Source organism: Lagenorhynchus albirostris, chromosome 1 (genome assembly GCF_949774975.1).
Source record: "Lagenorhynchus albirostris chromosome 1, mLagAlb1.1, whole genome shotgun sequence".
NCBI classification, from domain to species: Eukaryota; Metazoa; Chordata; class Mammalia; order Artiodactyla; family Delphinidae; genus Lagenorhynchus; species Lagenorhynchus albirostris.
Window position 1 is genome coordinate 29,424,664 of NC_083095.1, and position 24,341 is coordinate 29,449,004.

Below are 24,341 nucleotides of genomic sequence, written 5' to 3' on the forward strand. Positions count from 1 at the left end.
GAATACAGTTCCCTGTGCTCAGCTCTCGTCTTCTGTCTAGCCTGATGTTGTTACAGCTAGGTCCTAGAACCTTTACCAGAGCGTGTGTCTGTTTTTATAGCTCGCCAGATATGGGTATCTGATAAGGCTATGCCACTTAAAAGGGGGCCTCCATCTTCCATCTGGAAGCCCCTTGGAAGAGTCCCTTGAGGATGACGTGGATCTTGAGGATGACTTGGTATTTCCAGTCTGTCCTCAGAATTCAGCATGGCTTTGGAAAACTTTTTATGGAGATATAAATGGAGAGCTGAACTGGATGAGCTGGGTGAAGTCAAAGAAACTGACCATGGTGCTAAAAATGACCCTTTAACAAAATTTATTTTGTGGGTCATCTCTACACAGAAACATTTCTCTTTCCTGCTAGAGGAGGAGGGGAGCTGCAGGCAGCACTGTGAGGCTATGTGTCAGAAGCACCACTGGTAGTTAGAAGACATGGTAGGAGAATTCCTGACCTCTCAAGTAATGGAACTCTTTGGGGACACTGGAGTGGAAGAAAGTGATCTTTGCCCTTATCAAATGTGCTCCATGTGTTTGCAAGGCCCATCTTGTGACTTCAGCGGTCTTAAGAAAACATTTGATTGAGAAACAGTTGTTTTAACTTGAAACTCTATTGACACATACATGGATAAACACAAAAATATAGACTCCTTTGAGGATAGAATGAAAGGTAATTTTCTGAACTAGCTGGGTTGGGGGAAACAGGCTTACTAGAACTTTCTGGCAATAGGAGTTTGCTATTGGAATGGAACCTCCTTTGGTTTTGGACTTTAAAAATGGAGTGGCTACTGATCTGTATGACACTGTTTAAGTAAAATTCTGCCTGAAAATTAGGCCATGGACTTAAATCATTGGCTGGAGTTTGAGTTCCCTCACTTTCCGCTTCTCCTTTCCTTCCCACAGAAGAAGGAAAATGTTACCTAAATTCTATACTTGTGCTGGTCTAACATCATTAGGTCAGTGCCAGACACTAGATGAAGCTTGATACATGTCTGTTGATTTGCGGACTGAAAAAAAAACACACAGCCTAAAAGTTGAGAATTATGTTTTACTCCGTGACCTTACTGAGGACTATAGCCTGGACTACAGCCTCTTAGATGGCTCTGAGGAACTGTTTCATAGGGGTTAAGGGAGGAGCCAGGATATATGGGAGTTTTTGCTGGGAAACCCCCCCCCCAAAAACCTTGTCGTCCAACATCAAAAGATTACTGCTAATCACAAAGAACAGACACCTCAGGTTAATGATTTTAGTGCTTTTCTGTGTATGGGAACATGCAAGAGTCTGGGCTCACTGAAATTATTCCTTTGATATACATCTTCACTATCTAGGGTCAGTATCCTGTTTTTCTCCATCCTGAATCCCCCTCAGGGTGAACCATGGGGGGAGGGGTGGCTGCAGTGACTGATGGCTTGATGGGGGCAACATTCGTTGTTTACCAGGATGGCAGGCAGCATTCTTTGTTTACTGAAATGGCAGGCAACTTTTTTTTGTCTACAGATTAAATGAAGTAATCAAGTTTTAGTTTCCTTCTGGAATAGTGGTCCCAGTTCTGATAAGATCAAGAATCTGTTTTGGTTTCTTTGGGTTCTGTCTCTTCCTCTGAACGCAGGCAAAAACGGAATGAAAGGAGAATAACCCACAGACCATCACATAAAAGTAATTAGTGGGAACTTAACTTTGGGAATAATTTATTAATTTAGATTAATTTTAGAATCTCAGTGGAGAGAGATAAAATTGTCTTCGTTGGCTCGGGGGTGGGATTTATCATGAGCCTTAGGTCGTGGCGGGGAGCAGCCACGCTTCCCTTAGCCCTTTCCATTACTTTGGGGAAGGAGCTGATTTTTGCCCTCAGCTAAGGGAACACCATAAAAATTTAGAGGACTGTCTGATTGTCGTTGGTACAAATCAGATCCTTTTCACCCAGAGAGACCAGAACTGAAAGGACCTCAGTGCGGAGCTTCTTTGCTTTGGAGTGTTTGCCAGTGTCTTTGGAGTTTAACTTTTAGTCTCTTGAACTTTCTTCCTTCCAAGGCTTTTTACTTCAGTTTCTATCCCATCTCTTGCTTTTCCCTTCCAAGGCCTCCTCAGAACAAAGCCCATGTGGTCATTCTTCTTGGAATAGTTCTCTGATGGCTAAGACGGGATTTCTTTTTTTTAAAATTTATTTACTTTATTTATTTTTGGCTGTGTTGGGTCTTCGTTGCCGCACACAGTCTTTTTTAGTTGAGGTGAGCGGGGGCTATTCTTCGTTGTGGTGTGCGGGCTTCTCATTGCGGTGGCTTCCCTTGTTGCGGGGACAGGCTTCAGTAGTTGTGGCACGCAGGCTCAGTAGTTGTGGCACACAGGCTCTAGAGCTCAGGCTAAGTAGTTGTGGCACATGGGCTTAGTTGCTCCGCGGCATGTGGGATCTTCCCGGACCAGGGGTTGAACCCGTGTTCCCTGCATTGGCAGGCAGATTCTTAACCACTGTGCCACCAGGGAAGTCCCTAAGAAGGAATTTCTTGAGGGAGACTGTCATCATTCCCATTGCCTGCTTGGGGCAGAGGTTGACTTTGTACTGCTGTAAACTGCTTTGAACTCTGAATTGGAACAGTGGAGATGATCGAGTACTGTTACATTTCATTTTAGAAACTCTCCTTGGAACTCTACACAAAGTGAAAAGCTTTGTGGGTGAGACAGTGATAGAGAGAGGGGTGTACTGTTTGGTTTCTTCAAGATGGATATGATATTAGATAGTACCTTGACTAAGAGTCAGCTATAAAGTCAGTATTAATAATACTATGTTGCTTTGCTTACCGGGAGTGGAAAGGAGCTATCAGGAGCAAGCAGTGAGATCTTTTATTTTCAGATAGAACAGTTTAGATCTCACCACATTGGCTACTTTAGTCCCTGGATGAGCAACTTCAGAGCCACAAGCAGGCCCGAGCCCGCTGCTGGTGCTGCTGCCGTGCCCCTGGAGGCTTTCCCAGTGGCCTCGTCTTTACAGATAATGAGTGATATTCATCAAGTGCCTACTGCTGCCAGGCGTTGTGCTGTGCCCTTTGTGTGCTTTATCATTTAGTCCTTTCAGTAGTATCTGTTATTATCTCATTTCCCTGAGGCTTCAGTAGTTAAGTAGCTTTTCCAAGGCCACATAGTGGCAAAGATGGGAGTGGAATTGGGTGTTTCTGACTTGCCTGAGGTCCACGCAAGCTGGAGGAGGACTGAAGGCGGGAGGTTGGGGAGGAGCGGCTTTGGGGTGTTGCTCCTGCTTTTGCTGTTATGTAAGGGCTGAGGACCATTTCCAACATGTCTCATTTCTCATTGCTGTGGCTTCTCTTGTTGCGGAGCATGGGCTCTAGGCACACGGGCTTCAGTAGTTGTGGCATGCGGGCTTCAGTAGTTGTGGCTCGTGGACTCTAGAGCGCAGGCTCAGTAGTTGTGGTGGACGGACTCAGTTGCTCTGCGGCATGTGTGATCTTCCTGGACCAAGGATCGAGCCCGTGTCCCCTGCATTGGCAAGCAGATTCTTAACCACTGAGCCACCAGGGACGCCCTGGCAGGCGGATTCTTAACCACTTCTTAACCACTGCGCCACCAGGGAAGTCCTTCTTTTCTTTTCTTGACCTTCTCCTCCCCTGATTGAAAACCAGTCTTGCTACCACCTAGGCTGTTCTCTCCTTCCTGGCTCAGGGGAAAATGCCCACAGGGTAAGGATGAATTGAATAGCGTAACAGGGAGCAAAATAATGTGAAATGCAGAAGGAAAAATGAAGCATGGTTTCAGTTTGCCAGGCATTTTCTTATTTATCTGTTGATTTGATTAGCAGCCAGTACCCAGTCAGGGGAGGCAAAGATGGTTATATCCTCATTTTACATGTGAAAAAGTGCTATCAGTGCATATTAAATGATCATCTAGGGCTCCTTGGTAGAAAAATCGGCCTGAGGTTTGAGCTCCACCTCCCAGAATTCTTTGCACTGGACCCATCTGCACATGCCCAACACATGAACTTGTATGTTTAACATACCCCAGGACACCTGGTTCCAAAGTAGTATCCCCAAATGCTGACTCGAATGAGCTATTTCTATATATTATGTATGTCATTTGGTGGTACTTAATCAATATGAATCTTGAGACACTTAATTCTGTACCTAACGGCTCCTACAGGCCCCTTTTCAGGTGCCCACTCTTGAGTATCCTGGATAGCAGTTGTTGATTTTTGGGTAACAGATTCATGAAGGAGTAGATTTCCAGGGGAGAAAACTCCTGGGCTGAGTCTTCTTCCCCAGGACTGTTTCATGGCTCTTGCAGCCGGCCCTCTGACCTTATCTGACTCCTTGCTGGTAGAGGTTTATGGAGATTTTGTTTTGTTTCTTTTGTGTCCAGCTTAGCAGCTTGGAACAAGGCTGACTGAGTGACACCAGTCCAGAATGGGCTGTTCTGTGTAACTTCTTGTTCCTCTCGGTTGCTTGGGAGATCAGTGAGCCCATTATCAAATGCTGCTGTGTGTTAAGCCCTGTGGAAGATACAAGGTGGAGAAAAGTGGTTAAAGTACCTAGCAAGGTGCCTGGCATTCATTCATTCAGTAACTAGATATTGAACTCCTCTTATGTGCCAGGCTGTGTCCGAAGTACTAGGGATGTAAAGATAGACTCAGTTCTGCCCTCATGGATCTAGTGAAGGGCACTGTCACTGCAGTGGGCATTCAGTAAATGAAATTATTAATATTATCATTAACATTAAGGCTATTAACATAGCAATAGTGATGTTATTAATAGAATAATGAGTGGTTTACCATCTTGATGAGTTATGAGAAATGAAGACATCATATTATCACACCCAGTGGTCTGTCTACATTTCTCTAACTTCTCTTTATCAAACCAGCAGACTCTTGAGAATCAGGGTCCTGTGTGAGTGACTTATTGTGGGTGGTGTAGGCAGGATGCAACCAGGCCTCCAAAGGCCACTCCAGCCTGGCCCCCAGGGGAGCTCTGGCATGTGAGTGGCCTCATAGCTTTCGTGATGTTTGCAGCCATAGGTCATTTCCAAGGGTCACCCTCAGGGGCTGTAAACTCCCAGGTGATTTTGACTAAGTCTAGTAGCCTGATAACCGGCCTCTGAAGAAGAGTTGCAGGTGTGAGCCTTTGGAACAAAAATACACACAGAAAAGATTTGGGACCTGGGGAATCCAGCCGGAGAACTGACAGGGCCCCTCTGATTATGACTTGTACTGTATCTGACTGTGAAAAGACCTTCAGAAAGGGATGGCCAGCCCTTCACTTCTGCCTTCCAGATTTTATGCACGTTCCTCTTTGGCCAACTCTAACCCAGAATCGTAGGGGGAAAGGGATTCTAGGATATGTAGTTCCCAGCTGAACCGTGTTAATGACAGAACAATGACAGTGACAGTGACAATGACAGCAGTGTTTTTTCTCTTGTGGCTGGAGGATGCTAGGTGTAAAGGTTCATCACTCCTTTAGCTGGAGTAGAACACTGCCTATTTGAATTAGGAGCTTTGACCCCGGGGTTCTGTATTATAAGAGTTAGAGACCCTGAGCATCTTTCTGGAGCTGCAGTCTGGGATCTCACTGGCACCAGGTCTCTTCCTTCCTGGCATGACTTTTTTTTTTTTTTTTAAGATTTATTTATTTATTCATTCATTCACACATTCATGCTGCGCCGGGTCTTAGTTGCAGCACGTGGGATCTTCACTGTGGCATGAGGACTTCTTAGTTGCAGCATGCATGCGGGATCTAGTTCCCCAACCAGGGATTGAACCTCGGCCTCCTGTATTGGGAGCGTGGAGTCTTACCCACTGGACCACCAGGGAAGTCCCCTGGCCTGACTTTTTACAAGGACTGCAGTGTTCTTTAAACTGTACAGAGGAATTATGGATGGATAAAATTTGACTAATAAGTTCTTCTTCTTTTTTTTAAACAGTTTTATTTAGATGTAATTCACATACCATGTATTTGTCATCCTTTTAAAGTATACAATTCTACAGTTCAGTGTTTTTAGTATATTTATAAAGTTGTACAGCCCTTAGCACTATCTAATTCCAGAACATTTTCATCACCCCAAATAGAAACCCTGTACCATGAGCAGTCACTCCCTATTCCTGCTTCCCCTAGCCTCTGGCAACCACTAACGTACTTTCTGTCTCTATGAATTGGCCTGTAGTGGACATTTCATATAAATGGAATTATAGAATATGTAACATTTTGTGTCCGGCTTCTTTCACTTAATATAATGTTTTTAAGGTTCATCCGCGTTGTAGCATATATCAGTACTTCCTTTTTATGGTTGAATAATATTTTATTGTATGATATACCACATTTTGTTTATCCATTCATCAGTTGATGGACATGCGGCTTGTTTCCACCTTTGGCTATTATGGATAATGCTGCTATGAACATTCATGTTCAGGTTTTGTGTGGACATGTGTTTTTAGTTCTCTTGGTTTATACCTAGGAGTGGAACTACTGAGACATATGGTAAGTCTATGCTTCACTTTTTGAGAAGCTGCCACACTGTGTGGCAGAGTGGCTGTGCCATTTAACATTCTCACCAGCAGTGTATGAGCATTGAAATTTCTCCATATTCTCACCAAAACTTGCTATTATCTTTTTGATCATAGCCATCCTAGTGGGTGTGAAGGGATATCTCGTTGTGGTTTTTTTTTTTTTTTTTTTAAACGCTGCCCGCTCCCTACCCCCTCTTTGTGGTTTTTTTTTTTTTTTTTTTTGCGGTATGCGGGCCTCTCCCTGTTGTGGCCTCTCCCGTTGCAGAGCACAGGCTCCGGACATGCAGGCTCAGCGGCCATGGCTCACGGGCCCAGCCGCTCCACGGCATGTGGGATCTTCCCGGACCGGGGCACGAACCCGTGTCCCCTGCATCGGCAGGCGGACTCTCAACCACTGCGCCACCAGGGGAGCCCCCCCTCGTTGTGGTTTTGATTTGCATTTCCCTGATGACTATGGTGTTGAGCATCTTTTCATGTGCTTATTGACCATTTATATATCTTCTCTGGAGAAATGTCTATGCAGATTTTTTGCTTAATATTTAATTAGGTTATTTTTTTCTTGTTGAGTTATAGGAATTATTTCTGTATTCTGGACCACTAGTCCCTTATCAGATGTGTGATTTGCAAATATTTTTCCCATTATTTGGGTTGTCTTTTCACTTGATGGAGTCCTTTGCAGAATAAAAGCTTTTAATTTTGATGAAGTTCATTTTATCTCTTTTTTCTTTTGTTGTATTGCTTTTGGTGTCATATCTAAGAAGCCTTTGCCTAATCCACGGTCATAAAATTTCCTCCTATGTCTTCTTCTAAGAGTTTATAGTTTTAGCTCTTTCATGACCACTAAGTTCTTATACTGACTGAGGCTTTAAAAGTTCCCGTTAGCTGTTTGCTAGGGGTAAGTGCTGGGTGAGAGGCTTTTATCCTGGGACTTCTTTTCCTTGCCACCTTGACAAGTCAATCAAGGGGCCTTGGGAAGCACTTGTTCTTCTTGCAGGTGTTTCTAGCTATTTTGCAGTTTCCATATTTCATTGTCTTTTTTGTTTTTTCCTTTTTTTGGGAAGGTAACGAATGAAGAGGACTTTATTAGGAAATTGGACTGCAAACCTGATCAGCATCTGAAAGTGGTTTCCATTTTTGGAAATACTGGGGATGGGAAGTCTCATACCCTCAACCACACTTTCTTTTATGGCCGGGAAGTCTTCAAAACCTCCCCTGCCCAGGAGTCCTGCACTGTGGGAGTGTGGGCAGCATATGACCCAGTCCACAAAGTAGCAGTGATAGACACAGAAGGGCTCTTGGGGGCTACAGTGAACCTAAGCCAGAGAACACGGCTGCTGCTTAAGGTCCTGGCCATCTCAGACCTCGTCATCTATCGAACTCACGCAGACCGGCTGCACAATGACCTCTTCAAGTTCCTTGGGGACGCCTCAGAAGCTTACCTGAAGCACTTCACCAAGGAGCTCAAGGCTACCACTGCCCGCTGTGGCCTGGATGTCCCCCTGTCCACCCTGGGCCCTGCTGTTATCATTTTCCACGAGACTGTGCACACTCAGCTGCTAGGCTCTGGTGAGTAGATGGGGTACTATGTCACACGTTGACCTTCCTGGGTACATTGGGCTGCAGTAGCAACTTGGTGGTGGTAGATTGCCCAGAAAAATTTCTGCTGGGGCAAGACATAAGGAAGTGTCTCAAGAGGGATGGAGTGATTAACCACGTCAGAATCTGCTCATGATCAGGATGTGGATTGAGAATTGCCTGTTGGCTTTGGCGGTTTAGAGTCCTTGGGAATCTGGATAAGACTGTTTCCCAGGGATGGTGGGCATGAAAGCCTAATCAGAGTGGGATCAAGAGAACAGAAGGAGAAAACTTAAGGTAGTATATTCACCTCTTTCAAAGAGTTCTTTCTATAAAGGGAAGCAGACAAATGAAGTGATAGCTGGAGGCTGATTTGGGACTTCAAGGAGTTTTCCCTTTTTAAAAATTTAAGATGTGAGGTATTGCAGACACTTGTGTACTGATGGGAATGATTCACTAGAAAAGAAGAAGTGCAGATGTAAGAGAGAGAGCAGGAGTGATGTACAGGTGGAGGGTTGACCTTAGGGGCATGGACAGTTCATCCATGACAGCAGGAGAGAAGGTAGATTATATGGACATGGTTACTGGTAAGTAGGCAGATGTGGTGGATGTGTGTGTGTAAGTTGTCTTATTGTTTCTATTTTCTTAAAGAAATGGGAAGCAAGAGCATCACCTGAGTGGGAGGATGAGGGAGCAGGTGCAGTGACAGTGATTGGATGCAGGTAGGGACGGTAGTGTGGGCCCCTAAAACAGTTACATTATTTACGTTCATTCAGTCAACAAAGTCTATTAAGTGCACAGTGTCATGTGCTGAGCACTGGGGCCCCAAGCTGAAAAACAAAAAACAGTTCCCACCCTCGAATAGCTGATAGTCTAGTTGGAGAGACCACACGTGTTCTGTTCTGTGGTGGATGTAGGTCCTGGAGCTGTGAGAGTGCAGAAGAGGGGCCCTTTACACCTCCTTATGGGATCTAGGAAAGAGGAGGTGACATTTGAACTCTAGAGACTCGGCTATATAGAGGAGGGGAGTAAGGATGCTCCAGAAAGAGCAAACCCCTAGTATTTTGAAGAGCTCCTTGTGTCCAGGGAACTGTAGGTAGTTGTACAGTGAGTTCCTGGATTCCATTCTCACCCCCTTCAATGCGTCCTCCACAAAGCATGGGGAGTGATGCTTTTTAAAAGCTTAATTTATAATTTAGATCATGTCATACTCTTGCTTCCAACCTGCCAATAGCTTTCCACTAAATCAAAATAAAATCCAGGGCTTCCCTGGTGGCACACTGGTTAAGAAGCTGCCTGCCAGTGTAGGCGACACGGGTTTGAGCCCTGGTCCGGGAAGATCCCACATGCTGCGGAGCAACTAAGCCCGTGCGCCACAACTACTGAGCCTGTGCTCTAGAGCCCATGAGCCACAACTACTGAGCCCACGTGCCACAACTACGGGAGCCTGTGCTCCGCAACAAGAGAAGCCACCTCAATGAGAAGCCTGCGCACCACAACAAAGAGTAGCCCCCACTCACCTCAACTAGAGAAAGCCTGCGCACAGCAACGAAGACCCAGTGCAGACAAAAATAAATAAATAAAAATCCAGGACTTCCCTGGTGGCACAGTGGTTAAGAATCCGCCTGCCAATGCAGGGCACATGGGTTCGAGCCTTGGTCCGGGAAGATCCCACCTGCCGCGGAGCAACTAAGCCCGTGCGCAGCTACTGAGCCTGAGCTCTAGAGCCCGCCAACCACAACTGCTGAGCCCGCATGCCACAACTACTGAATCCCGCGTGCCTAGAGCCTGTGCTCCACAACAAAAGAAGCCACTGCAATGAGAAGCCTGCGCACCGCAACGAAGAGTAGCCCCCGCTCGCTGCAACTAGAGAAAGCCCATGCGCAGCAATGAAGACCCAAAGCAGCAAAAAAAAAAAAAAAAAATCTAAACTCCTAATTACGGTGTCCTCACTCTACCTCCTGCCTCTGTTTCTGAACTCTTTCTCTAGTTACCCCCTTTCACTCTCTCCGCTAGCTATACCAGCCTTTTCTCTGTTCCCATCTTTGCATATGCTACTCTGTCTGCCTGGAACAGTCTTTCCCCAGTTAGCCGTCCTCTTTCAGATTCATCTCAACTCTCACCTCATTGGAGCCTTTCCCAAGTGTCTCCTTTAAAGTGGTCCTTCCTGCACCCCGGTGGTCACAGTCTTACTGCATCACCTTGTTCATGTGCATCAGGGCACCTGTCGCTGTCTGAAATCATCCTGTTTGTTTGCTTACTTGTTTTTGGCCTTTTCCCCTTGGAATGGCAACTCCGTGAAGGCAGGAACCTTGCCTGTCTTATTCACTGCTGCCTTTGAAGAGCCTGGATGAGTGCTTGACACACAGTAGGCTCTCATCAGATATTTGCTGAATGAAGGGGCTCAGTGTGTCTGAAGCATAGATGGTGTGGGAGGGAGTAGTGGACATACTCAGGGATCAGATCATGCGTGGATGGCCTTGATTGAGGTCACAAGTATGACAAGAGCCCCTGAAGGATTCTAAGCAGGGAGTTACGTGATCAGATCTGTATTTTCAGAAGATCCCCTGCGGCCTTTTGCAGGATGAACTAGAGAGGCATGCCTGGAGGCAGGGAGATGGCCAGAAGGTTATCACCGTACTAGGTGAGGAGTGATGGGGCCTGAGCCAGGGCAGGGGCAGTAGGCGGGAAGTGGACAGACTGGGACTGTATTAAGGAGTTAGAATCTGAAGGACCTGGGTCTAGTGGGAAGATGAGAAATCTAAATATTCCGGAGTGGAAGAAGAGCCTCATTAGCATGTGACTCTGAGATAAGGAGAGGGGGTTGGAAATGCTGACTTTAGGGTGCCTCCTGTGATCAGCATTTTTATGCCACTTTGGATCTTTACAACTTTGGTGAGGGGAAGGTCTAACTTCCAGTTCAGGATTTTGAAATAACTAGCCTTTCAAAAGTAACTTTTTTTTTGGCTGTGTGCCATGCACTATGCTAGGTGTTTGTTTATTTATTTGTTTTTAAAAAAATAAATGCTGAGGGCTTCCCTGGTGGCGCAGTGGTTAAGAATCCACCTGCCAATGCAGGGGACATGGGTTCGAACCCTGGTCTGGGAAGATCCCACATGTCGCGGAGCAACTAAACCCATGTGCGACAACTACTGAGCCTGTGCTCTAGAGCTCGTGCTCCCAACAAGAGAAGGCACCGCAGTGAGAAGCCTGCACACTGCAACGAAGAGTAGCCCTCGCTCGCTGCAACTAGAGAAAGCCCACGCGCAGCAACAGAGACCCAACACAGCCAAAAAAAAAAAAAAAAAAAAATGCTGAATAACATTAAAAAAATATTTTTTAGAATTTATTTTTTAAATTTATTTTTATTTTTTGGCTGCGATACGTGGCATTGTGGGATCTTAGTTCCCTGACCAGGGATCGAACCTGCACCCCCTGCAGTGGAAGTGTGGAGTCTTAACCACTCGACTGCCAGGGAAGTCCCAACACTTTCTAAAAATAAACGCTAACTTAAGATATCCTTGTTATTCAGCTCAGTCAACAGCAGCCATATTTTACAGATGAAGAAACTGAACTCAGCTTAGGTTATGTAACCAAGGAGGTTCCAGCTAGCAGGTTGCAAAATTGGGATTCAAAACAAGGTCTCTTAACTCCTAAATCCAGAGTTGTTTCTGGAATACCATCACTGTTTCCTGAAACCTTGAGATGGAACCAAGACAGCCAGAGTTTATGCAGGGTAGGAGAGGTGCCAAAATTGTGGGCAAATTGATAATTACATATTTCTCTGTCTTGTAGACTTTTGGATTTTGTTAGATCCTGGTCTTTTTCTGGACAGAGGATTCCTAGGTGGGAGTTAGTAGGCAAATTATCTCTGTTTTACAAACGAGCAGACCAAGCTCCCATAATCATTTGGGAGCGATTACTTGTTCAGGGACAAGCTGTGAGCTGATGTTGGGAGAAAGTGAAGGTGGTCAGGCTTCTGGGTGCCTTTGGGAGAAGTCACTTGCTGATGGGCTGCTCCTTCCTTCAAGAGTGACTCACAGGAAGAGTTCAGGAGGAGATGGGGTTAGGGATTGACTGCAGAATTTTGGCTACTTCTCTTTGATGACTGTACCTTTAAATATGAGCTAAAGCCACATTTCCAGTGTTAATTGGAGTGATTTTGTTGTTAAAGTATTAAAGGAAATTTAAAAGTCCTTCCAAGTTTTACCTCCAAAATATTTATTGCATCTGTTTATACTGCTACTCCCCAAATTTCTGGATAAATGTTGGTGAAACTATGGGGAGGCTGATACCCTCACACGTTGGCAGTTTGTCCACAGCTTCACCAGCATAAGACCAGCACTTTCAAAGTAGCTATTTATTTTAAATGTTCGTTCGTAGGTGACTGGTGGAATACGTCCATAAAATAGAAGACTGTGTAGCTGTTAAAAAAGAATAAGGAATGTCTCAGAGTATAACCTGACAAGGACATATTTACAGTATGTTATTAAGTGATGAAAGCAAGTTGCATAAATGTGTTGGTAATTGAGTAAGAAAAGAAAGTCTGAAAGTGTAAACATTGGCCTGTAGTTACCTTGATGAGGAGGAGGAGGGAGCAGAGGATGTACATTTCTTTCCTTTTATGCTTTGACATGTTTGGATTTTTTCTTTTTAAATAAATTTATTTATTATTTCTTTTGGCTGTGTTGGGTCTTCGTTGCTGCACGCGGGCTTTCTCTAGTTGCGGCGAGCGGGAGCTACTCTTGTGGTGGTGTGTGGGCTTCTCATTGCGGTGGCTTGTCCGTTGCGGAGCATGGGCTTTAGGCACGTGGGTTTCAGTAGTTGTGGCACACATGCTCAGTAGTTGTGGCTTACAGACTCTAGAGCTCAGGCTCAGTAGTTGTGGTGCACAGGCTTAGTTGCTCTGTGGCATGTGGGATCTTCCCAGACCAGGGATCGGACCCATGTCCCCTGCATTGGCAGGCGGATTCTTAACCACTGAGGCACCAGGGAAGTCCATGTTTGGATTTTTTACAGTGAGCACATTTTTTTTAAAAGGCACTTCCTTGAAATGTAACATACATGCCAAAAAGTGCACATTATATCAAAAGTGTATATGTGATGCATTTTCACCAGCTGAGCATACATGTGAATTCAGTACTAGATCATGACACACCAGCACCCACGTCCCAGCTTGTGCTCCCTTCTAGGCAAAGGTAACCTGAATTCCAACAGCATAGATCAGTTCTGCCTGTTTATGTACTTTATATTTACGGAGTCAGACTATATATCCCTTTAATAATGAAAGACAGGCGACTTTTTTTTTTCTTTTAAAGAGAGGCCACTGTTCACGTACCTGTTTCTGCTTGTCCAGATCACCCCTCTGAGGTGCCCGAGAAGCTCATCCAGGACCGGTTCCGGAAGCTGGGCCGCTTCCCTGAAGCCTTCAGTTCCATTCATTACAAGGGAACGAGGACATACAATCCTCCCACAGACTTTTCTGGTCTTCGACGTGCTTTGGAGCAACAACTAGAGAATAACACCACCCGTTCTCCCCGGCACCCAGGGGTCATCTTCAAAGCCCTGAAGGTCAGTTGGCTTCTGCCCTGAGTGCTTCTCATTGGGGTACCAGTGGGTGGTAAGAACACTCAATTCTCCAGCTTTTGTCGATGCCAGTGATTAGAAATCTGGGCTTGAAAGAGAGGATATATGAAAGGAAGGGCATGAGTAGAGTTTGCACCTGTTGAATGGCCTCATCTTGCCAGGAACATGAGTATGGAGGAATCTTGGATGATAGTTAAAAGGTGACAGGTCCTCATCTTGGAGAAAAACCTTATTTTACCATTCTTTATAAGGAATTCATCAAATCAATTCCTGCCAGTTCTGCTTCCTTTTTTGCAGTTTGCTTTGTGTATACCTCTGTGTCACCATGCCTGCAGACTGAGTACAGAGGAGCAGGGAGGGAGCAGGGCCTTTGGGGCAGTGCTGGGAGTGTGGGATTTGGAGAAGGGGCAGCAAGTGTGGACATGAAGACTTGAGCTAGGGATCTGAGGGTGCCCTGACGGTTAGGGCATAGAGCCTGAGACTGGAAGGGATAGGAGGAGTGCTTTTGCGTAAAGATAGGTCAGCCCTGGTTTACCCAGCAACAGACTTCGGGCATATGCTGATTTGCTTAATCCATTGAGTTTAAAGAGTTTGCAGTGGGACATAATGTAAACGATTTATGAATCTGGGTAAATTGTATATGGGAGTTCCTTGTACTATTCTTGCAACTTTTCTACGAGTTAGAAATTATATCAAAATGAAAAGTTAAAAAGAAAAAGGGGGGGTGGTGGATGAAAAGTTACCCCTCAAAAATGGTTTATGGTTTTTGCATAGTGCTTGGTAAAGGCTGGATGTTTGTATCCTCCCAAAATTCATATGTTGAAATCCTAATGCCCAATGTGATGGAGGGCTTTTGGGAGGTGATTGGGTCATCAAGATGGAGCCCTCATAAGTGACATTATAAAAGTGCTCTTATAAAAGAAGCCCCAGAGTGGGATAGGGAGGGAGACGTGAGAGGGAGGGGATGTGGGGATATATGCATACATATGGCTGATTAACTCTGTTATACAGCAGAAACTAACACAACATTGTAAAGCAACTATACTCCAACAAAGATGTTAAAAAAAAATAAAAAGAAGAAGCCCCAGAGAGCTCCCTAGCCCCTTCCACCAAGAGAGGACACAGTGAGAAGGCACCATCTGTGAACCAGAGAGCAGGCCCTCACTGGAAGGCCACCATGCTGGCACCCTGATCTTGGACTTCCAGCCTGCAGAACTGTGGGGAACAAATTTCTGTTGTTAATAATCTACCCAGTCTGTGGTATTTTGTTATAGCAGCCTGAATGGACTATAAAAGCTGGTGCTTTGGAGTCAGACAGACTTGTGTTGGAATCCCATTTCCGCCATTTACCTGCTGCTTGGTCTTAGGAAATTAGTTTGTCTTTCGTTTGTTCATTCATTCAACAAATAAATGAGTGAATCTTTGTGCCAGGTAGAGTTTCAGGTGCTGGGAATACAGTGGAAAATAAGATAGACAACAATCCTTGCCCTTATTGTACTTCTTCAGACCTTTTTCCTCGTCTGTAAAAAAGGGGCAATAGTAGGATGTTCCTAATGAAGTTGATGAGGGGATTCCTACTGAAGTTCCTAATGAAGTTGAGGAGGGGATTAAATGAGAACACATACTTTAAGAAGCAAAGTACTTGGTATATAGTAAATTTTCCATAAGTGTTAACTAATGTGAGTAATGTTAAGGGAAAAAAACTATGAAAAATGATTATATTTGAATAATTCATGAAATACATATTTCTAATTAGAATTTGAGGTTAAAGTATACTTAGATTTATTGGCTACTGTCCATTGTAATGGCTCAAAGGTAGTCAAGTGGAAGATTACACCCAAGTATTGCAAGCATTTTTAAAAGAGGGGAATCCATGCTATGTTATACAAAGGGCTGTAAAATCTGGTAAGTATGAACGACTAGGCCAATGGCTGGATTCTAGAGTTCCTTAGGTTTTCTCAAAGCTAACCCAGCTTAAAGTTTAAATAAGACCTTCAGGGACACTGAGTGCTCTAAGCAGTAGTTAGTGGTCAGGGATTCTACCCTCAGGTGTCTTGGATGTCCTACTCCAGGCCAGTTTGTTAGGTACTTAAAAAAAAATTTATTTATTTATTTATGGCTACATTGGGTCTTCGTTGCTGCGCGCAGGCTTTCTCTAGTTGTGGCAAGCGGGGGCTACTCTTTGTTGTGGTGCACAGGCTTCTCATTGTGGTGGCTTCTCTTGTGGAGCACGGGCTCTAGGCACGTGGGCTTCAGTAGTTGTGGCACGCATGCTCAGTAGTTGTGGCTCATGGGCTCTAGAGCGCAGGCTCAGTAGTTGTGGTGCGTGGGCTTAGTTGCTCTGTGGCATGTGGGATCTTCCTGGACCTGGGATCGAACCTGTGTCCCCTGCATTGGCAGGTGGATTCTTAACCACTGCGCCACTGGGAAGTCCCATTGTTAGGTACTTTTGAGAAAAAGAGTTATAGTGTATTCTTATGAAGTGATATGATTCATGAAGCTTTCTGTGATTAAAATGAGCCTGGTCAGCTGGAGTTTTGAGGCTTCTTGGTAAGTGCTGTCCTCAGAGTTTACCTGGCTCCTATATATTCTGTTCTCTGAGGCAGGGTCTGTGCTGTACTGAGATGTGGGCCCACTGCTCTGTGCATGGGAAGGAGTTACCTGTTTAAGCATGTGTTTTGGGCTCTCCCCAGGGAGCTGTGGGGTCTTGGAACTTACTCAAATCCTTGAAAAAATTGTTTTTGTCTTTTTCTGGTTGTTGTTTTGTTTCAATTAGAAGTTGTTAATTCTCTGGTAATCACTCTAATAGAAAACTACCTTTAAGGTCTGCATTAGGCAAATTGACGCAGGAGAGTTTTATTGCTGTTAAAATACACTCTTCATAGTTTATAGCAGTGGATAATAATGGTCGTTTATTTTTCTCCACTTATTTTTTGTTTTGTGTTGTATTTTTTTTTTTTTTTTTTGCGGTACGTAGGCCTCTCACTGTTGTGGCCTCTCCCGTTGCGGAGCACAGGCTCCGGACGCGCAGGCTCAGCGGCCACGGCTCACGGGCCCAGCCGCTCCGCGGCATGTGGGATCTTCCCAGACCGGGGCACGAACCTGTGTCCCCTGCATCGGCAGGCGGACTCTCAACCACTGCGCCTCCAGGGAAGCCCTTGTGTTGTATTTTTTAAAAAAATAAGCAGCCTTGAATCCTTTTTGGAACAAAAGAGCTGGGATGGTCATAAGCAGATAAATTATCAGTGCCAAAATAACTTGTTTGGCTTTCTGATTCTTCCATTTTTTTTCTTTCTCTCCTGGTATTTATGCTTTACCTTGTCCAGTTCCTCACTAACTCACTGAGTAAACACTTCAGGAAGCCTAGGAATATATTCCAATATGATTTTGTTTCCTATATGATTTTCTTTTTATTTTACATAAAGTATGCAGGAATATTGTTAGGAAAAAATGTATAAACCTTTTGGAAAAATGGAGAGACAAATCACATAAGAGGCAGTCAAGACTGTGATGCACAAATAAAAAAATCTCAACTCTCTAGTAATCAAAGAAATTAAGACCACAACCATGCAAGGGCAAACACTGACAAGTTTGGCAATAAAATGTCAAAAAGGGTATGAAGCAATGTAAACTCTTATAAACTTCCAGTGGAAGTAAAATTAGTACAACCACTTTGAAATGCAATAGTAGAGGTAAAGATATGCATAATATATATTCTAATCATATCATTTCTAGGAATTTGCCTTAAAGAAACTCTCCCACAGGAACACAGAGAACTATGTGAGGAAGTTAATAGTAGCATCCTTGTAATAGCAAAGAAAAACAGTGTGCAAAAAATAGATAAATAAAAATGGGGTATTATATGATTCTTTGCTACTTATTTTAAAAAGAGAATTGGGGTTGTGATGTATGTGTGTACACTTAATATACCTTTTTTTTCATGGAACATTGAAGCCTAGCATTTTTTCCATGCTATTAAATATTTCTATGAAAACATGTTTTTAAAATAGCTCCATGCTTTTTCATTTATATGAATGGATCATTTTTTACATTTAGTAATTCTGCCCTTATTTTAATAGTAGTTTCCCTTTTTCCTTATTATATTTTCCAAGTATTTAAAGGTATTGCCCACATTCTGCCTGTTTCCTTAGGATAAATTACAACTCCCAATACTACTGCTGGCCAACCTTTCTGGAGTATTTACTGATGCCATGTACTGTGCTCTGCACCGCACGTGTATTCATTCTTTTAATCCTCATACCAACTCTGAGGTGGAGAAATGGAGGCACAGAGAGGTTCATTGATTGGCCTGAGATGACTCCTCTAATAAGTGGTGGAGAGATTGAACCAGATAGTCTGACTCCCAAGTCTATATAACCCTGTGTTGTATTCCTTCTCAGTAGTTACTCAACTTTTAAGAAGGTCAGAAGGTGTGGTCACCTTTAAAGGTTCCTGATGCATATTGCCAGTTGCCTTTAGAAAGGACATTCTTATAAGTTGTATTTGTGTGTTTGGTTAATTTAAAAAGTTATTTTTTAAATTAGAAAGCAATGTGTGTTTGTGATAAACGACTCAAATAGTACAGAAACATGTAAGACATGACTTAAGTCCCTTTCTCTCCTCTCCCCTCTCACTGTATGATAACTGTTGTTAATACTTTCTTGTTTATGCCTCTAGAAATTTTGGTGCTACGTCAGTGCATACAGAAGTATATGTATATAATGTATATGTATCTTTTCTAAATATATATCGGATCCTAGGGAAGTTTAATCTTTTTTCCTTCTCCATATTCTCTTTTCATGTTCGTTATTGAAAAGGAAATGTGATTAATGAGAAAGATTGAGGAGTTTGTAGAATGTGTGAGTGTGTGTGTGTGTGTGTATGTGAGTGAGCGTGAGTGAGAGAGAGATCTACAGTCTCTTTCTGCTCTAGCTGCTTGCCCCTATGTTTCCCGATTCATCCTGCTGACCTGATCACTCTTCCTACCATTTAGCCATGTTGTGGTCCAGGCTCCAGTCCCTTTTTTCCAGCTGGGTTATTTCCCCCACTTCTTGACCACTCACTCCTTTGCTCTGTTTCCACAGTAGCAACAGCCCAGATACCTACCAGCAGGGCATATTCTCACTGATCAAGTAAGTCTATTTAAAGAAAAGAGATGCTTAGGTCCCTACTGAATAAGGGAATTGAATATTGAATTAACTATTGTTGCCTGTATTTACAGTTCTGAATAATGGAGAGAACAATTTTAAAGTTGAATTCGATAGGTTTTATGTAATATCTCCTACAGCCTCCAATCTCTAAAACTAGAAACTCTGACTTTCTAATTCTGTCACATCAGGAAGCACCTATTAAGTATTTATAAAGTTATTATATTTTTTGGGGGGGTGGGTGGCATCATGGATTACATAAGAGTCTCCATTTCAAATCAAAATTCACTGCTAGCCTTTGGTGACTGGGGCTAAACTTACAGGTTCAGTAGTAAGAGCCCTACTGTTGCCAAGGCAACTAAAGTTCAAGATCATCTGGCCTCCAGGCAACCTTTTCCAGATTGGCCTCAAGTGCTTTCCCAAGCTTTCTCAGGAAAGGTCCTTCCCTGCCTCTTAAGGCTTTGGGACCTCAGGAGGAGGAGAGCCCAAGAAACCCTGGAATGATGTGATGTTTGGAATTTTTGAAGGACGAAGTATGTGGATTAGGTGGTCATGTCCACGCTGGAAAGGAACAATCAGGTTATAGAGGAAGGAAAACAGTGTCTCCTTACCCTCGTATCTAAAACACGTGAACATCAGATTTTCTTTTTAACAGTTACTGTTTTATTCACATACTCATGATGCAGTAAGTCCTCCTGATGCTTGTAAGTTCTCATTCACTACTGACTGCCAGCTCTTCAGTGACTTGTGAGGGAAATGAGATGCTTGTGTTACCCAGCATTTGAGAGGATGGGTGACCAGCATCTGAAGTGATGAGGCTGGTTGGTCTAGGAGTTCTTCTCTTTCTGATGTCACAAGAAGTTACTGTTGCCTTGGCCAACATAATGTCTAGGGCAGGTGATGATGGTGGTTCTGTGGGGATTTGTCCCATGGGAATCAGGCTGCAGATCGTTTTATGCTTAGCCTTGAGACACTTAGAAATGCCCCCATTTTTCTGAAGAACTTTCAGAGAAGTGAACCAGGCCACTTGAATTTGGAATAGAAAAAACCTTGTGCTTATCACTATTATTGGGCTGCAATTTTATATTTACTGGAGAGTGGCATGCCTTCTGAATTCAACCCAGCTGTTGGATTCATGCTAAATTTGGTATTATTTTTCCTAAGGAAAACTAGGACTTAGGTTACCCTTTCAGTTACCTGGGGCTAAAAATGCTATTCTTTGGTTTTCCTTATACCTCCTTAGTAACTTCTGCATTCCTTAGTTAGCTCTGTGTTTTTTCTTTCTTATTTTTTCTTTATTTATTTTTTTTGCGGTACGTGGGCCTCTAACTGTTGTGGCCTCTCCCGTTGCGGAGCACAGGCTCTGGACGCGCAGGCTTAGTGGCCATGGCTCACGGGCCTAGGCGCCCCGCGGCATGTGGGATCTTCCCGGACCAGGGCACAAACCCGTGTCCCCTGCATCGGCAGGCAGACTCTCAACCACTGCGCCACCAGGGAAGCCCTTTCTTTCTTAACACTGCTTTAGGTACATAAGCATCTTTTTGCAGCTAAATATTCACCAACAAATGCAAACAGCCATGAAGACCAATGAGCCATCATGGAAAAGAGAGAAGTTCTTATATCCCCTGTGTTACCTGAATTAGTGAGGGAATAAGAGAGTTCTCAGCATAAAAAATAAAGATGATATTAATAATGGCAGCTAACGTTTTCTGAGCTCTCAGTCTATGCCAAGTGCTCTACATGAGTAACTTCATTTGATCTTTACAGTGTAATCCATGGAGACCCCTACTGAGGAAGGTACTGCTAGCACCCCCATTTTATAGATAAGGAAATAAAGGCACAGAGTGCAGACCTGCCACCTGCAAGCTAAAATAACTTTGGTGGGGGTCTCATGTTTTATTTATGCAAATTTTCCATTTAGTTTCATACTATATCCATGTTTGTTTTTTATCTGAAAATAACTTCCTCCCCGTATCTTTCAGTAAATTGATGCATTGGGAAGATAATGCTCTATTTTTCCACCAGCTAGCCCCAGAGAGTTATGCACACAGCTGTTTGAGAAATACAGCCCTAAGAGTTATCAGTGATTTGGCCAATCAACGAGTAGTTAGCCATACATTAGAGAGGGCCTGTGGGCCTGGGATGAAGCCTGGCGCAGAGGCAGGGCCAAGGTGAGGAGGAGAGGGCAGGGGTTGGTGTGCACATGGGGGTTGGTGCTGGGGCACTTCATTCCAGAGGTCCTAGTTGAGTACTTGTTAGGACATTTGCTCGGAGTGAGAGGAGGATACAAAGGTAGGAAATGTCTTTCACGGTGTTAGTGATCTAGTCTGGGAGGTAAAATACGTATAACAGGCTCATAGCTTTTGCCTCATCACCTCATCACTTAGTACCTGGTTCAGATGTTGAGGACGGCAGGTGCTCAGGGAAGGCAAAGCGTGGTCTTTCTAGAGTGGTTGGGAAGGCTTCATGGAAAAGGTCCCCGAAAGATGGGTCACATTCTGAAGTAAGAGGAGGACCGTGTAGGCTAGTAAGTGATTCTACTTGCCTTGCTTCTCGTTTATTCTCTTTAATATTCATAGGTATATGCCGTTATAGTCTCTCTCAAAATCTTAGTTGTTTTCCCTGTTACTCTTTACAGAATTACCCCAAGAGAACAGGACATATATGTATTATTAGCCTGTTTTTTTTGGTCTGAGTCAAGGATTGCCACTTGGTTGGCCATCGCTGGCAGATGGTGTCTTACAAGCCTGTGCATTATCCTTGCAGGAGCTGAATTTTAATGCACGTGGGTGAGGCCCTCACCCTTAGTTCGACACATTCTTTGCCGCTACTCTTGTCTGAACACCTGACCTGACTCAACATTGAGAGCATGTGCTTTTGTAAACACTTCGTTTACAACTCAGGGTATTAGGTTTCATTGAAAAAAGGGAAAGGAACTTTAATAAATAAGTTCTCCTTAAGTGAAATTCCATTTAGAGCTTGAGAACCTTAGTTTAAAACCTAATCTGCCCCTTTTCCAAGTCTCATCTTAAAATTTCTTTTGCCTTTTTACTAAAGGAAGTAACATTTTGTTTTAAGCTACTGTTACTTCTCTTCCCCTGAATAGTGCCTGGCTGCCTCAGAATGAGGGATTGAGAGAAGCTTGGAATTGCGAGCATTTAATAATTTTTAAAGCCTGGAAAGCCCATTTCTGTTTAATTTATATAACTTTTTCCACTGCATACGAGTAAGGGCCTGGAAGGAAAAAACCAGCCTGAAGAATGCTTTCAATATAAAGTAGTGAGTGAAAACAGAGGTTTAGAAATGGAAGCTGCCTTTAAACATAACATTTTCAGTTTGTTTCTGCAAATACTTTTATCTTTCTTCTTAGCATTTATTTTGGCCACTTGCTGTCTTTTTTTTTTGCGGTACACGGGCCTCTCACTGCTGTGGCCTCTCCTGTTGCGGAGCACAGGCTCCAGACGCGCAGGCTCAGCGGCCATGGTTCATGGGCCCAGCCGCTCCGCAGCATGTGGGATCTTCCTGGACCGGGGCACGAACCCGTGTCCCCTGCATCGGCAGGCGGACTCTCAACCACTGCGCCACCAGGGAAGTCCTGGCCACTTGCTGTCTTTTAGGTTACTGTAGTTGATAAAAGACTGCCAGAACCTATAATAATTCCTCCTTGCTTTTTGGCTGATAACCCTTATTCTACATATAGTTCTGTGGTTTCATAAACTCCAGTGAGCACCTTTGGTTAGAACTGGTGGAGATGCCCAGGAAACTCCCAGCTCACTTCTCAGCTCTGCCTGCCTCTGACTGAAAGACAAGCCACCTTCTTTAGTGTTGGTTTTTTGGTCCCAGCTTCACAAAGTTGAAGTGGACATTAGTCAATATCTGGTGGTTTTGAATGAAAGACAGAGAGTGTGTGAGGTGTTTATAACTTGCATGGTAATTAGGAGAGAACGGTAACTTTGTTTGCTTACTTCTGACCTCGTGGGAAACGGACCGGTTCTTTCTGAGGTTTCCTGTGGTGAGGATTGGTGCAAGTCGGGCCAAGAAGGTCTAGGGTAAAGAGCAGAAGTCATTGGCTTCCCTCTTCTAGCTGTGGAGCCCATAAGAAATAAGCCAGCAGTGAGGGCATATTAGAAAGGCAAGCAGTGGGACTTCCCTGGTGGTCCAGTGGTTAAGACTCTGCACTTTCACTGCAGAGGGTGTGGGTTTGATCCAAGTTCCACATGCTGGGCGGTGTGGGAAAAAACAAAGAAGAAAAGGAAAACAATAATCAATAAAGTTCATTTCAAAAAAAAAAAAAAAGGCAAGCGGTACAAGGGCCAGAGCTCTGGGCTGTCCGCCGTGTCCCTTCATGTATCACCTTCCCTTCACACAGGCCCTGAGCGACCGCTTCAGCGGTGAGATCCCCGATGACCAGATGGCACACAGCTCCTTTTTTCCAGATGAGTACTTCACCTGCTCTGTCCTGTGCCTCAGCTGCGGGTAAGTCCCCATCTTGGGCAAAGAGACTCAGAACGGTGCTTCGCAGACCTCACAGTGCATGCAGATCATGTGGGGTCTGGTTAAATTAGATGGTGATTTAAGGGTGGGGTGGGGGCTGAGATGGGGTACTTCTAGCAAGTTCCCAGGTGATCCTGATGGTCTGGGGGCCATACTCTGAGGTTGCAGGGGATCCCAGGACACATGGTTATGAGGAATCCCCTGAAGATTCCAACCTGGTTTAGATGTAAAATTGACTGGTTTGGGTAATTTTTACTACAGAAAACTTTAGGTTGCCTGTTTTTCTATGTTTCTCTTACCAGAGCTTTCAATGGTAGTCATTCCATCCATTCACCTAATATTTGGTAGCCCGGTGTGTGCAAAGCACTAGGGTAGGTATTATTCCTAGTTGACTGCTTTCACAATGAGGGCAGATGCTTAGAGCACATTAGAATTATCCAGTGAGCGTTCAAAATTATTGAGGCCTGGGCCTCACCTCCAGGGGTTCTCATTTAACAGATCTGGGGTGGGGCCTCGGCACTGGTGTATTTAAAAGGCTCCTCAGATGATTCTGATACACAGCTCACTTGAGAACATTGAGTTAGGGCAGTATTCTCAAACTTTAATCCGTGTATGCATCACCTCAAGATTTTGTTAAATGCGGATTCTGAATCAGCTGGTCTGGGTGAGAGTCTGCATTTCCAACAAGCTCCCAGGTGATGCCTGTGCTGCTGGTCCATGGATCACACTTTGTTACGGGGGAACAGAGCAGTGATTCTCAGATTTTAGCATGCATCAGAAAAAACTGAAGGACATGTTAAAACAGATCGTTGGGCCTTGCCCCCAGTTTCTGATTCAGTAGGTCTGATGTAGGGCCTGAGAACTTGCACTTCTGATACGTTCCCAGGTGATGCTGATGTTGCTGGATGGGGACCACACTTTGAGGCTCACTGGATTAATTTGAGCCGTTAATGGCTCTTCAATCACAGTCTGGTGACTTGTCTGATGGAGCCCAGGGGAT

The 24,341-nt window shown here is 44.1% G+C and overlaps 1 protein-coding gene across 3 annotated transcripts in view; it reads left to right on the forward strand.

Moving 5' to 3' along the window:
- The window catches only part of ZFYVE1 (zinc finger FYVE-type containing 1), a 49,253-nt gene that overhangs the window by 14,840 nt on the left and 10,072 nt on the right, over positions 1–24,341 (forward strand). For all 3 annotated transcript variants that reach the window (XR_009538910.1, XM_060139870.1, XM_060139880.1), the window contains exons 3-5: positions 7,601–8,105; positions 13,471–13,685; positions 23,217–23,323. Coding sequence is in view for 2 of the 3 variants with exons in the window: in XM_060139870.1 (XP_059995853.1) it covers positions 7,601–8,105; positions 13,471–13,685; positions 23,217–23,323 (827 nt within the window). In the remaining variant the exon portion in view is untranslated. The remainder of the gene's footprint in view (positions 1–7,600; positions 8,106–13,470; positions 13,686–23,216; positions 23,324–24,341) is intronic.